Source organism: Notolepis coatsorum (assembly GCF_963971535.1).
Source record: "Notolepis coatsorum genome assembly, chromosome: 4".
NCBI lineage: Eukaryota > Metazoa > Chordata > Actinopteri > Aulopiformes > Paralepididae > Notolepis > Notolepis coatsorum.
In genome coordinates, this window is record NC_140168.1 from 61,133,345 (window position 1) to 61,148,874 (window position 15,530).

At 44.7% G+C, this 15,530-nt stretch overlaps 1 protein-coding gene across 3 annotated transcripts in view; it reads right to left on the reverse strand.

Moving 5' to 3' along the window:
- Positions 1 to 337: 337 nt before the first annotated feature.
- LOC311227444 (retinoic acid receptor beta-like) overlaps positions 338 to 15,530 on the reverse strand; it is a gene marked incomplete at its 5' end in the record, with an annotated part of 381,325 nt that continues 366,132 nt past the window's right edge. For all 3 annotated transcript variants that reach the window (XM_084313090.1, XM_084313091.1, XM_084313089.1), the window contains 3 exons: positions 338 to 1,383; positions 5,713 to 5,871; positions 10,173 to 10,377. In XM_084313090.1, coding sequence (XP_084169216.1) covers positions 1,070 to 1,383; positions 5,713 to 5,871; positions 10,173 to 10,377 — 678 coding nt within the window. In that variant the 3' untranslated portion in view covers positions 338 to 1,069. The remainder of the gene's footprint in view (positions 1,384 to 5,712; positions 5,872 to 10,172; positions 10,378 to 15,530) is intronic.

Consider the following 15,530-nt stretch of genomic DNA (forward strand, 5'->3'; position numbering starts at 1 on the left):
TAATCTAATCTTGCACGTGGGTTTCAATTAAGCTCCTTGCGGTTCATACTGAGGTTATAACGAGTTTTATCCACAGCCACGTTTCAATCTGGCTAAGTAAGTATCCATGGCTGCGCTGGTATTTTTCCGCTTCTTTTCCTCTGAGGAAACGGCTGAGGACTCTGCTGTTGGATGAGAGAAGCCATTCTTGCATTCTGGCGGCGATGTAGACTTCATTCATGTTGAAACATAAAGACTTATAAAAGAAAAAGAAAACCGCTTTAAATATAGTAAGAAATACAAAATATTAGACGTCCATAATGTCTATATGCAAGAACATTCTAGATCACTTAAGGACTTATAATTAGCCCCACCCCCACCCCCCACTTTTTAAACCTTGATGTATCGCCTTCGAAGATAATATTTTTAAGACAATGAAAAAAAAGCACCACAAAATTCATATTCATATAGAAACGAGGGAGAGATCTAACCATATGATGGTATGTACAATGTATGCCAACAATATGAGAGATGGGTGTAGAGAGAGAGATATAGATAGAGAGAATTAAAACCACTTATCAAACTCCCGTCATGCAGGTTTTAAGAATTTACATAGGAGACCTGAGGAGCATATCACCTCTGTCGTTTACAGGCAGATGGGCGCGCGTCGGGCGAGGAGCCACGCCCTCCCCACGGCGCCACGGTCGCAGTCCCAGAGGTAATCACGCCAAATAATAAGAGCTCAAATTGAAGAATCATTAGAATTATACACAAAGCACTGGTCCTTAGAGGCCTCCGTGTTGACGTCTTTTTCACTTATTTTTTCCCCCCGAGGGGGCAAACCAAGAAAAGATTGAGATAGAGAGAGAGAAACGGGAAAAAAATAAAAGGATAACATAAGAACAAGCAAAGGTGGGGGGTGGGGGTTATCGAGGGCAGTGGGGCGTGACCCTCGCCCTACCACCTTGCCTGACTGTCGACCTGTTATTTAAATATTTTTTTTTGTGCAAAGGAATGTCAGAGTCTTGAGCGGTCCCCTGGGAGGAGGGGGGGTTCACCCGTAGTAGGCCAACGCCCCCCTACTCCCACCCTAGGGTTCCTCGCCGGGCGGCGCCATGGATTCTGTAGCCCCCTCGGGCTCTGAGGTATCAGGGGACCCAGGGGGAGGACGAGCGTCCTCCTCCTTTGGGCTGGCCTTCTTCTTCTTCGGCGCGGCCTTCTTCTTCTTCAAGCTGCCCTTCTTCTTCGTGCCGGCCTCCTTACCGCCGGGGCTGCCCCCCCCCTCTGTGGGGGAGGCACTGCTGCTCTGACCGTCCTGACCCTCTGAGTTCTCCAGCATCTCCTGGATGAGAGGTGGCATGGAGCCAGGGATCTCCATCTTCAGAGAGATGACACGCTCCGCACCTGGGAGGAAAAGAGGGAGAGAGAGGAGCTGTCAATACTTCATCGTGATATGAGCTTGTGAATGTCCCTAGCGCAGTGGCGAATATTCATGGTAGCCAAGCTTCCCCAAAAATATAAACAGTAAAAACATTTTTTTATAAAAAATAAAAAAAAGTATATATTTAAAAAAATATATATTTATAGTTTACAATAATAAAATAAATCATTGTTATAATAATTGTCTCCCTCCTGGAGAAATAGATTTTTTTTAATAGAATTTTCTCCCTCTTCTCCTCACTCTAACACTGTCACTGACTCACTGAGGCAGTCTGCTCAGCATTATTTTGATTGACATTGAGAATTTGAGTATTAGGGCGGGTTGTATTTTTCTCGCGTCCACCACCAATTATTAGCCAATAAGATTCAAGCTTAATAAATGGGTTGGGTTTAGTGCCTACGCCTTAACATGGCCGCAGCCTGGGACTATAGGTTAGGGCAGCCAAGCACTCTAAAACGTCTTCAAATTTGCCACCCTCGGCCAGAAAGTTTCCACCAGATTGACCAATCAAATCACATTAAAAGCTAAACGTGACGACGTCATCGCCTCGGCCTCGTGGCCACGTTCGAATCAAACAACAATACGATTTAGGATGGAGGAATTAGAAGGGGACCCCGGAGATATTGTCGACTAGCTTGCTTGCTAGCTAACGTTATGTGAGTCTTGTTGTGAATGTCTAAAAACAAACGGCATTGTTTGTTTGATTGAAATTCGGATTCCTCTCTCTGATTCATTCATTGAGCAGAACTGAAATCCGCTCAGCTGCAGAAAAGTTTAGGAGAATACCTGAATACCCACAGGACTTGGAGAGGAGGAGAACTTTGTGGACGAGTTTTGCATAGCATACTGTGTTATTTTTTAATGGGCCGCCGACTCGCCGAGTCATACTGTACAAACATGGTCTGCTTGTGTTGTGTTTGATGGGCCGCAGGGCCATAATGTATACATGTATGTTCTGCCACGTCAGCAATATCTTGACATAGGCCTACCGTACTTTTCGGACTATAAGCCGCGGCCTTTTTCCCCATTTTTTGACCCTGCGGCTTATATAACGGTGCGGCTTATATGTGACTCGACGTGACCAAACTCGAAAATGTAAACATCTAAATATTGCTTTTTTGACTGCATTGAAATGTTATTTATCTGTTCCCTTATTTGCTAAACTTAATACAACTTGTAAATGAGTTAATGCTTGTTATTTGTCCGACAGTATTGTGTCCCAAAGCTAATTACATATGGTAATTAAACATTAAAACACCTGCGGTTTATAGTCCAGTGCGGCTTATATATGTACACATCATTCAATTTAGCTGCTGCGGCTTATAGTCAGGTGCGGCTTATAGTGCGAAAAGTACGGTATTTCCATTAATAATCGCAGTCCTCCTGACTCCTGTGTGCGGAAACACGTTGTGGGCATGTTATAACGTTAACCAACAACGCAAGACGCTTATAATGAAACGCTCCGACGCCGACATCAGGCCATTCATTCATTTCAACCTAAGCGTTCACTTATTTTCAACCTAGAACCTAATTGATTATGTTACTCAATGAGGCTCAGAGCCCTCTCTGCCACTCTCAATATTCGTAATCAAACCAGACCTCCTACAGGCAACCACTGTGTGTGTGTATATATATATTTGTGTTGTGTGTGTGTATTCAGAAAGAGGGAGGGAGAGAGCGAGGGAGGGAGAAAGAAAGAGAGGGAGAGAGAGTGACGGCGAGTAAGATATTGTAGAGAGAGAGATAGGCACCCAGATATTTGCTCTACACTTAAAGCCCAGATTCAATCTAAAGTTGGAATGCTGTGTGTGTGTGCGTGTGTGAGAGAGAGAGGGGTGGGGAGTGAGGGAGAAAGGGGGAGAATGATGCATTACTTTTGGGTGTAAGTAACTAGTAAAGTAACTGAGTTACTATTCTTCAGTAACTAGCTAGCACAACACTGCCGATATCTGGTCTGGCCCATGGACTATAGTAGCTAGCTGTATCTATTGTTTACTCTTGAAATGTGTATTTTTATTTATTACATTGTAGTGGCTACTGGGACATAATTCACGGCATCCTAGCCTTATGTGGTGTTTACTACATCTCCTGTGATCCTTAGCGGGGGATGACGTAGTTAAAGTGAGACGAATGAAAGATGGATGGCAGTGTTGTTGTGCGACAGTAGAGTGCGTATTAAAATAGTATTTTTGCATCGGAACACGACTCCGTTTTCACTATTATTACCGCATTCCTACAACATGGCGTTTAAAAATTCGGCAAAATGTTTGATTGTGATTGGTCAATAGCGCTCCGTTGCCCCTAGCAGCGGTCAATTATTTCTCGATAATTCACCGCTGTTAGGGGCAACGCGCAATAATGACCGCTGTTAGGGGCAACGGAGCGCTATTGACCAATCACTATCAAGCATTTTGATCGCAGTCACGAAAGGGGCTAAGCTTTACCATATGCACAGCTGCACTGCATCAAGTGCAATCAACCCCACACACCTGCCGATGCCAGAGGAGCAACAGAACAACCGCGTCTGAATTTGATCTCGTCCTGTCGATGGTGTAAAATGAATTAGGTATATTGTTAGTAAGTTAGCCCTGTAATAAGCGGGATAATGCATAGCTATACTCGGTCATTGTCGCAAAATAATTGACCTTCACTGCGTTTAGAACACCTTGGCGTGGCGCCTCAGTGTTCCAGAACGCTGTGTCGGTCAATTATTTTGCGACAATGACCTCGTAGCTATACATTATCCCTTACTTAGTGTGCATTTTAATTTTGTCACAATATTATTTGGCTTAAATATTTAAAAAAATATATACTTTTTTTTAAAATTATTAATAATTTTTTTTTTTTACTCTATTCCACTTTACTGGAAGAAGTACAACAGGGCTCTATGGAGAAACCATGGCGCTCCCCTGACCAAAAGTAGTTTCAAACGAAAACGTCATTTAGCCAAATCAGCATGGTTGTGAGTGTGAGTCTTTCACCTTTTACATATCTAGCTTTGGCATGGATTGATTATTTAGATCGCTACCATGGCTAACAAATGCAAATATATTGTAATCTACCCTGTTGTTCTGACCAGGATTACGTTCCTTTCTGCTTCGGGTCTACATACACATATTTGTCATGACGTCGTCTATATGCTATGTTTGAGGGCGGTTAGGTGGTCGAGCGGAGATTGCGTTCGTCACCAGCCCCGGAGCTGTGAGCTTGGTTCGCCTGTTCGAATCCAGCTCACAGCTCCGGGGTTGTCACCAGCTTGACTGGCCGTCTGCACTGATACAATTGGCTGTATCAGAGGGTGGGAGAAGCTGGCGGGGTGGGTCCGGGTCGTTGTAAACAGCGACTCCTACAGTTCGGTCGGGGCGCCTGCTAAGCGCGGATTGGACGTGAGGGGGATAGTGTGGTCCTCCCACACGCTACGCCCTCTCGATGAGAATCCGCGCTGCCAGGTGAAAAGAAGCGGTGATTGGCTGGACGTGTGTCGGAGGAAGCACGTGGTAGCCTCCACTCTCCCAAATGATCTGACTGTGGGGGGTAAAGCGCAGCGACCAGGAAGGGACTGGGAATTGGCATACGACTAACATTGGGATGGGAGAAAATCGGAGGAAAATGGAGGGGGAAAAAGACCAATAGTATTTATATGGTATGTTTGTAAACAGCGAACAGGTCTATAGGGCCCCCCCGTCTTTACCCCTCAGTCACATGGATTTTATAAGCAATTACTCAACAAAATAATAAAAATGTCAAGAGAGTTGGTGACCAATCAGGAATTGGAACCTGTGAATCATTGATTGACGCTATCGATGTCATCATTCCTAGTGTGGTATTTTTGAAAACTGCAAATATGAAAACAGTTTTCAGCATTCCTAAAATTGGGGCTGATAACGTCATTTTGACATGTGGATCCTGCAGAATTATTATTATATATATTTTTTAAATCTGTTGTATTATATATTGCTGTACATTTTCCCTCTAATATACAGCAGAACACCGCATTTCAAGCCCCTGGAGGGTTTGTAGGCATTTGTCCTTCACATCCCCTTTCAAATTATATCTTTATACAGATATAGATATATATATATATTATACAATATACATTATGTGTATAAAAAAAAAATATATATATATACATACACGCATGTATGTTCGCCCAATGCCTCTACTAAATGAGATGCTGTTTTGTGCCGCTGCCTTCTTTTAAAGCTCCTACAATATAAATCTACAGGGGGAGAGTGCCGCTACCTTTAAAGCTACGGTCCTACACTATAAATCTACAGGAGAGCGCCCCCTACCTTTAGCACTGATGCTGCGCAGGTCGGTGATCTTCATGAGGGTCTTGGGGAACATGTGAGGCTTGCTGGGCCGACGCTTCCTCACATAGATCTTCAGCGCCTCCAGTAACGGCTCCTGCAGCTGGTCCACCTTGGAGGGTTCCTCTAGGTCCTGGCGGTCTGACACACACACACACACACACATAGACATTTATTATGCGCAAGCAGAATAACTCTCCACACCTTCAGCATTGGTACTATTTGATACAGACAGGCCCAGGGCTGGTACAGACTGTAGCTTGCAGGAAGCCTGGTTTCATTACGAGGGAAGAGCTTTAGTTATTTCCAGAGGCAGTGAGGGAGCATGGAGCTGAAGCCACTTGGTTCTTGTTACCGTCACTCACACATCAGGACTGGTAATACATCTAGTTTTATACAGTGTTCTCAGGCCTCACTAGGCTGCTTGGCGATGATGTCATGCTAGCTATGGAAACTTTTCCCCAACTAGGTAGTTTTTTGCCTGCGTCACTGTTGTAGTCGAGTCACTAAATCTCGAGTCCGAGTCCCCAGTGTCCGACTCACCAAAGAGCCCGAGTCGTGTCCCCATTACCCTAGTTCGAGTCCGAGTCATCAAGGTTGAGTCTGAGCTGACATACGAATAAAAAAAGGTCTACATTAAACATAAATTACACAGCGATCACCATTTCAAAGGGAGTTTATTTACTTTGTGACAATAGCCAAACAAATGCACTAGCCATTAATATCTTATGCCAAATGATTAGGGCCTATTACAAAACAAATACAAAAATAAATAACTATTTATAAATGAACAAGTCCGAGTCCTCGTCTGCACCTTCAGAGTCTGAATGCAGTCAATACTTGAGTCAGAGTCCAAGTCCAAGTCATCAGTGCTTAAGTCGAGTCACGAGTCCTGAAAATCAGTCCTGGACTCGAGTACGACAACACTGTCCTGTGTGGTGAGAGAATGTCCTGCTTGCTTTTACTTCTTCTTGTTTAGATTACTGTAGATTATCTACCTGTTGGTTTAAAGATTTGACTAATGACTTTTTATTACCAAAGTTAGGTCCAGTTGGCTCTGGTCCCCGGCTAGACTTGTATCAATGGCCTTTTTATAAACACAGCCTGATCAGGGACCTTTTGTTTGTTCCAAAGTCTTGCCTGAAGACGAGGTAGGTAAGATGATGGTGCCTTATAGACAGAGCAGCTGAGTGAGATCAGACAAACCAAATCCTTCTAAATCATCTTGAGAATACACATTTACAGATTTGCTTTTACTTAATTATTATATATATGTGTGTGTGTGTGAATATAATATATATATATATATAATAAATAACTTTTGGTGTCACTGTAATAGCATACAATAAATAAATGTAATAAATACACTTCATAAAACATTATGTATGTTGAGTTTTTTTTGTGTGGAGATTTTCAGTTTTGCAGGATTTTTGGAGAAAGCATGGCACTTGAGACAAAACACATTATATCCCATATAATTTGATATGGATTCCTCTTGTTTCTTTGAAGTACATTGTTTACAGCTTGTTATTATGTTTTTTTTTCGTTTTTTTTGCCATCTTGGTCTATATGATCACTTATTGTTTGTGTCTTCTAAGCCCATATGGGCTGGGCATACATTTTTGTAAGACACAAACATTTAAAATATCAATCAATCAATTATGCAAATAGAATAGAATATAATAGAAATACTTTAATCATCCCGAAATTTGGCACTACAAATATTAAAATATTTATATCATACCAACATTATATAAATATTATACATGTATAAACCTTACAATTAAAAATTTTATTTAAATGTATTTATTTTTTAATATTATTTTCACTTGAAAATAGTCCCCAGCATGAGAAATGTGTAAATCACACTCTTAACACATGTAGTAACTCCATTTGGCCACAGGGTGGCAGTGTGTGCGTGTTGACATTGTCAACTCTGGACTTTCTGAGCGCTCCCAGTCAAAGTGTGAGATCACTGAGTGCTCTTCTCTCTCTCTTTGCCCCCCCCCCCCCCTCTATCTCTCTCTCTATCTCTCTCTCTCTTGGATTATGCAAGAGCCTGTAACATTTGGCAAGACTCCGGGGATTCTTGTTGAACACGGTCTCCTCATGTACTATGCACTGCCGTTCTTTATATATATATGTGTGTGTGAATATATATATCCCTGATACATAGAGGGAAGGATTGGCAGGCTGAGACTGGAGTGGTAGATTAAGTGGCACCATGAGAAATCAGTACCGTAACATTATGTGCTGGACACGTTCCAAGGGGCTCGAATGAAGCCTTTCACTTGCCTGGGTACCATTTCTCCGCCTGGACCATATACTGTATAATGTAACACACTGTGAAATAAGGTTTCAAAGGGTAGGCGATACTGCCACCTAGCAGGATTCGGCCGGCATTGCAATCTCGGCGTCTCAGAATGAGTCCCAATGATAAACTGAGGTCCGTGAGAATCGAATAAAAGAAAAAACGATAAACGATCGAAAACCCGACTATACTCGGGTTTTGGCGCTCAACGCATGGCGAGATAACCCGACTATAGTCGTGATTGGCCGTGAATGAGTTCATTAACTAGCTTGGTAAAATAAAGGTTGATGATGATGACTAAAGTATTCAACTATCTTGAGATCATAAGAATAGCCTTCCATGTTATATATATATATTGGCTTCTAGCTAATTTTGGCATACCAGTAGTTCATGTTCTATTAGCGATGGACCGATATTAGCTTTTTAGGCAGACTGATATCTGTTCCCCCACACAAAATGTCCGATACTGACTGTTGTCAGAGATGTGGTCTAGATTCAGCCCATCTTCAGATAATTGACTTATAATGGACTTCTATGGTTCAGTGCAAGGGTTCAATTGTCTCATGGTATATTGGTTCATCACTATCAATTATTGTCAATAATCCCTAATTGAAGTGCCTCAGATCATAACAATAAGTGTGAATACCCTCTCCCTCTCTCTCATGCCAGCGTGAGGCCGGCCTGGGGCTGACCTGGAGGCTCCTCTGTGAGGCCGGCCTGGGGCTGACCTGGAGGCTCCTCTGTGAGGCCGACCTGGGGCTGACCTGGAGGCTCCTCTGTGAGGCCGGCCTGGGGCTGACCTGGAGACTCCTCTGTGAGGCCGGCCTGGGGCTGACCTGGAGGCTCCTCTGTGAGGCCGGCCTGGGGCTGACCTGGAGGCTCCTCTGTGAGGCCGGCCTGGGGCTGACCTGGAGGCTCCTCTGTGAGGCCGGCCTGGGGCTGACCTGGAAGCTCCTCTGTGAGGCCGACCTGGGGCTGACCTGGAGGCTCCTCTGTGAGGCCGGCCTGGGGCTGACCTGGAGGCTCCTCTGTGAGGCCGGCCTGGGGCTGACCTGGAGGCTCCTCTGTGAGGCCGGCCTGGGGCTGACCTGGAGACTCCGGCGGAGGCTTGACTTCTGGGCTGTTTCTCCCCTCCTCACCTCGACTTTACTAGAGACGAAAAGTAACCTGGTGTAACCCGAGCGGCCCTACTTGTTGATACCGTTAATACGGCAACTACCTGGAAACCATGCGGCAAGGGTAAATGGACCTGGCTGCTACATCTGTATGGTGAGATTGGAATACTCATCTGAAAGCATAAAGGATAATTTTTCTCTTATTGTCAATATAGCCTAGAAAAAAAGTGAAAGCGGTTCAGGAAGAGCTGAAGCATTCGCTGCCTCTTCATAATGTAGTTCTGGTTCAGGAAGAGCTGCCTCTTCATAATGTAGTTCTGGTTCAGGAAGAGCTGCCTCTTCATAATGTAGTTCTGGTTCAGGAAGAGCTGCCTCTTCATAATGTAGTTCCGGTTCAGGAGGAGCTGCCTCTTCATAATGTAGTTCTGGTTCAGGAAGAGCTGCCTCTTCATAATGTAGTTCCGGTTCAGGAAGAGCTGCCTCTTCATAATGTAGTTCTGGTTCAGGAAGAGCTGCCTCTTCATAATGTAGTTCTGGTTCAGGAAGAGCTGCCTCTTCATAATGTAGTTCTGGTTCAGGAAGAGCTGCCTCTTCATAATGTAGTTCTGGTTCAGGAAGAGCTGAAGCATTCACTGCCTCTTCATAATGTAGTTCTGGTTCAGGAAGAGCTGAAGCATTCACTGCCACTTCATAATGTAGTTCCAGGAAAAAGTACAACGCCTATGTTCATAGCAATGATGACGTTTTGGATGGAGTTCTATGACTTCTGGATATGAGCTATAATCTGATGTTCGCTGGACGGTCCATGCATTGTAGGTTTTGGTATTTTCATAGACAATGGCACCGGCCTTATCCTTTAGTCACTTCGTCTGTAGGCTTCGATGAAGACGGTATCTATCTCACAGAGGGTCCTTCAAGTCCCCCTGATTATCTGCCCCAAGCGGCACCCTCTGCCACATTGTCTCTGGTACCCAGCTTCCACCCTCCCCCGCTGGGCATGCCGCGGTCGCACTCACCTCCCGAGATGAGACAGATGGCGCTGAGGAGGCCCGTCTCCGTGTCGTCCATCTCGATGGGGAGCAGCTGGTTGGCGAAGGTGAAGACGAGGTCCGTGAGCGGGCCAAAGCCGGCGTTGTGCATTTGCGTCCGGTTGAGGGTGAGGCCGTCCGAGAAGGTCATGGTGTCCTGGTCGGGCGTGTACCTCGTGCAGATGCGCAGGATCTGGAGAAAGGGAGGGAGGAAGGGCACAGAGAGGGGGAGAGAGAGAGAGGGCACAGAGGGAGAGAGAGAGAGAGTCATCACTGAATGAATGAATGAATGAATGAAAAACGTTATTTAACAGATTGCAGAATGGGTACAATACAGTACGGCTCAATACACACAATTGTTAAGGGGATGCAGACCAGAGAAAGACGTTTGTCTTGTTTACATCAGGGTCCCCCATTTTCAATTCATAGTGACATTTATGACATACACAACATACATGACATCATGACATTTATGGCATAGGGACATACATGACATACAGGTATTTAGTACTGTTACATTTGTGACATATACGATATGCAAATAATTTATACAGTAGTTACCCATAGATCCTGACAGAGTATACATATGATGGGGAGGGGACTGTACATTAGGAGGGGGTGGGTGGGTGGGAGAGAGATATACATACGGTGGGGAGAGAATATATACATACGGTGGGGAGGAGACTGTACATTAGGAGGGGGTGGGTGGGTGGGAGAGAAATATACATACAGTGGGGAGGAGACTGTCTATTAGGAGGGGGTGGGGGGGTTTGGACATTTACGGTGGCCAGTTTCGAATTGCAGCCTCCCGTAGGTGCTCTTTAAGAGCGGTTTTGAATGTGGGTAGGGATTCACATTCCTTTACAGCTTTGGGTAGGGCGTTCCACATTGATGTGCCATAATTGCGAAACGTGTTTAGTCCCTTGTTTGAGCCGAATTTGGGTTTAACATGATTTGTGGAGCTCCCTCTGGTGTTGTGGTCGTGGTATTCACTGACCTTTGGGAAGTATTTTGACATGTACATGGGTACCTTAGTCGTATAGTGTATCTTGTAGACCAGGCCCATTGCAAGTTGCTGTACTCTGTCGTCTACTCTAAGCCATCCTAGGTTGTCAAAGTGGGCAGGGGTGAGGTGGGTTCTAGGGGTAAGGTCAAGTAGAAGTCTGACCAGTTTGTTTTGTGATGTTTGTAATCTTGTTTTTAGCGCCTTTGAGGTGCTTTGGTACCATGAGGTGCAAGCATAGTCGTAGTACCCTTGAATGAGTTCTCCTGACATTGAGGAAAGTTTAAGGGGACACACAGACGCAGAGTTGGGATCAATTCACTTTCGATTCAGTGAATTCATAATTCAGACTTCTGTCTTTAAAGGTCCCCTCCACTCAAAAACCTGTTTTTTTCTATAGTTATTATGTACATATGATGGGACATATTATGGGGAATGGATTTTGCTTGAACTTTGTATGGATTTGGCAGTGTGAAATATTATGTCGGCGCTGGGGGAGAATCACATAGATAATCCTTGCCGTTTGTCCAGGGTTTGAAGTCTTTAGATTAACGAGCCTAAACTGAAGTATTGCCCTTTGTAATGTCACAGAAATGAACAAACATGTTCCACAAATTCAAGATTTCTTTTTTTGAAAATATACATAACAGTTCCCCTTTCAAATTTAAATACTGATGAAAAGGTTGCATTATAACGGACAATTTAGGTTTCAAGTCTGAACTGATTGAACTGAAAGTGAGTTGTTGTTGTTGTTGCATAGAAATGCTGGAGGACCGTGGATTTTTGTTGTTGATGACTAATGCTTTTGAATGCATGTTATGATAAATATTTTGGATTGTTTGACGCTTCGCTTGGAACCGGGCGGCGGTCTGGGACTCTGACCACGGGACTTGTGAGTTTTATGGAACGAACTGCCCACCACAGTTAGGACAGCCAAAACCCGTCCAATCTTTCACCATCGACTAAAGACGCACTTCTTCAACCATCAAAAATATATATATATAAAAATGTTAATCTAACCCTAACTAACCTTACTGTCATGCACTTGTCCTAATATACTAACCTACACTGTAGCACTCAACACTTTGATGAACATGGTTACTCAGCTCATAGAGTTGTGCCCTTCCTGATGACTTGTCGTACAGAACTTGTAAGTCACCGACACACGGTGAATAGGAGACTTGAACACACGGTGAACAGGAGACTTGAACACACGGTGAACAGGAGACTTGAACACACGGTGAACAGGAGACTGGAGACACAGTGAATAGGAGACTTGAACACACAGTGAACAGGAGACTTGAACACACGGTGAACAGGAGACTTGAACACACGGTGAACAGGAGACTTGAACACACGGTGAACAGGAGACTTGAACACACGGTGAACAGGAGACTTGAACACACGGTGAACAGGAGACTTGAACACATGGTGAACAGGAGACTTGAACACATGGTGAACAGGAGACTGGAGACACGGTGAATAGGAGACACATGGTGAACAGGAGACTGGAGACACGGTGAATAGGAGACACACGGTGAACAGGAGACTTGAACACACGGTGAACAGGAGACTTGAACACACGGTGAACAGGAGACTTGAACACACGGTGAACAGGAGACTTGAACACACGGTGAATAGGAGACTTGAACACACGGTGAATAGGAGACTTGAACACATGGTGAATAGGAGACTTGAACACACGGTGAATAGGAGACTGGAGACACGGTGAATAGGAGACTTGAACACACGGTGAACAGGAGACTTGAACACACGGTGAACAGGAGACTTGAACACACGGTGAACAGGAGACTTGAACACACGGTGAACAGGAGACTTGAACACACGGTGAACAGGAGACTTGAACACACGGTGAACAGGAGACTGGAGACACGGTGAACAGGAGACTGGAGACACGGTGAACAGGAGACTGGAGACACGGTGAATAGGAGACACACAGCCGGTGGTTTGTGTGCAAACTAAGTCCCCGTTTTATAACACTCAACAAAAATCACTAGGTTTTTAGAAGAGGGCAACAGAAGTTACTTAAGGACCACGTCAGCCTTCCATCCCGGTACAGAATAAGAACGAAAAAGTTGACGTTAGGAAGTTTTGGGCAGTGCTAACAAAAGCTATGACCTTCCAAATACTGACTGACAGCAACTAACCTATGTGTTTGCGCTGTTGCAGTATGCGTGTGTGTATGTGTGTGTGTGTGTGTGTGTGTGTGTGTGTGTGTGTGTGTGTGTGTGTCTAATGAAGAGACCAGGGCTGTGTGGATGTGAAAGCCAGTAGCCTTTGAAGGTAGTTGAGTGGGCCGGCTCTTGACAGTGAGTGGCAGGCGCACTCGCAACATGAAACAGAATAAAACATGGCTACTGACAGTGACTCACACCGGCTGGCCAGGGTCTGTGCTCACTCTCTCTCTCTCTCTCTCTCTCTCACTCTCTCACACACACACACACACACACACACACACACACACACACACACACACACACACACACACACACACACACACACACACACACACACACACACACACACACACACACACACACACACACACACACACACACACACACACACACACACACACACACACACACACACACACACACACACACACACACACACACACACACACACACACTGTTTGATCTTATATTGTACACTCATCCGTCCCCTTAGCACGATATGTGTGCCCTTCACCATAGAAATGTGTTGATGTGAGGGTGTGTGTGCATGTGCATGCGTGTGTGTGTTTGTGTTAACGGTGAGAGAATGACCTCAGCCGGCCTTCAACTCCTCACCTTTCTAACCCCGGGGGAGAGTTGGGTTCTGAGCTGTTGTCACGTTTGACATGAGACTACTTAGTCCCTCGAGATGAATTCATCGACCTTCACCGCTAATCCTCATATCTAATCAACAATGCTGAGAGCAGGGAGTCACACACTACACCTGCTACACACACACACACACACACACACACACACACACACACACACACACACACACACACATGGGCGTATTCATATAGACATACATGTACACAAGTATTTATACCAACAATGTCACGTTGTGACCCCTGATGACCTGAGCTAGGGTATATCTTCTGAGGTCATCCGTTCCTTTTCATCTTCTCGCTTCACCTTGTGCTGTTAGCTAAGGCCCCGTTTAGACGGAAACGCTAGCAGGTGAATCCGCAAAAATATTTTTTCGGATGTGCCTTTCGTTTATACGGAAACGGCGTTTTTACGGGGTGAAACCGCAAAAAAGTGAGACTACCTTCCAGGGTGGAATTCCTAGAAACGCAAAACCTTTGCGCTCTCGTCTAAACTGTCAAACCGTATAAATCTGTTAAAACGATGACGAAAGGGTTGTCACGGCTCTGGTCGCACGTACTGCTTACGTCACAGGTAGCAGGTAAGCGCCAGTAGCCGAGACGTAAACAAAGCAAGTATGTCTGACTATATCAACGGAGATCACTTGAAGGCTACATTGGCAGTACTTTTAAATACACAAGAATCTGTCCCGCGGCTATCACAACTATTATGACTGGACCCCCACTGTCTGTGAGTGACTCTGCTTTGGTCCAATCACATTCCCCACCCACACTCTGCGAATCAGAGGCAGAGTAGGGCGGGTCTTCACAGCACGTCATGTGACATATGCGCCAATCGTGTGACAGCGGGGCTCCGTTGTCTCGAGTTGTTACAGCCTCGTCTGAACGGAGAATTCCATCCCAAAACGCTCGTCTAAACGTAAAATTAAAAGTGAAACCGCAAGACGACTTTTGCGGTTTCTGTTCACAAAACGCTTGTCTAAACGTAGCCTAAAGCTAAAGAGTGTGTCGCTGGTACTGTAGCTCTGTGAGCGCACATCGGTCAGAGTGGCAGGGCTCCCAGCATACTGCTATAGCTAAGCCAGAGTAGAGTAGAGTAACTAACTAGAGTAGAGTAACTAACTAGAGTAGATTAGAGTAGAGTAGAGTAACTAACTAGAGTAGAGTAGAGTAACTAACTAGAGTAGAGTAACTAACTAGAGTAGAGTAACTAACTAGAGTGGAGTAACTAACTAGAGTAGAGTAACTAAGCTAGAGTAGAGTAACTAACTAACTAGAGTAGTGTAGAGCAACTAAGTAGAGTATAGTGACTAACTAGAGTAGAGTAACTAAGTAGAGTAGAGTGACTAACTAGAGTAGAGTAGAGTAGAGTAACTAAGTAGAGTAGAGTAACTAACTAGAGTAGAGTATAGTAACTAACTAGAGTAGAGTAGAGTAACTAAGTAGAGTAGAGTAACTAACTAGAGTAGAGTAGAGTAACTAACTAGAGTAGAGTAGA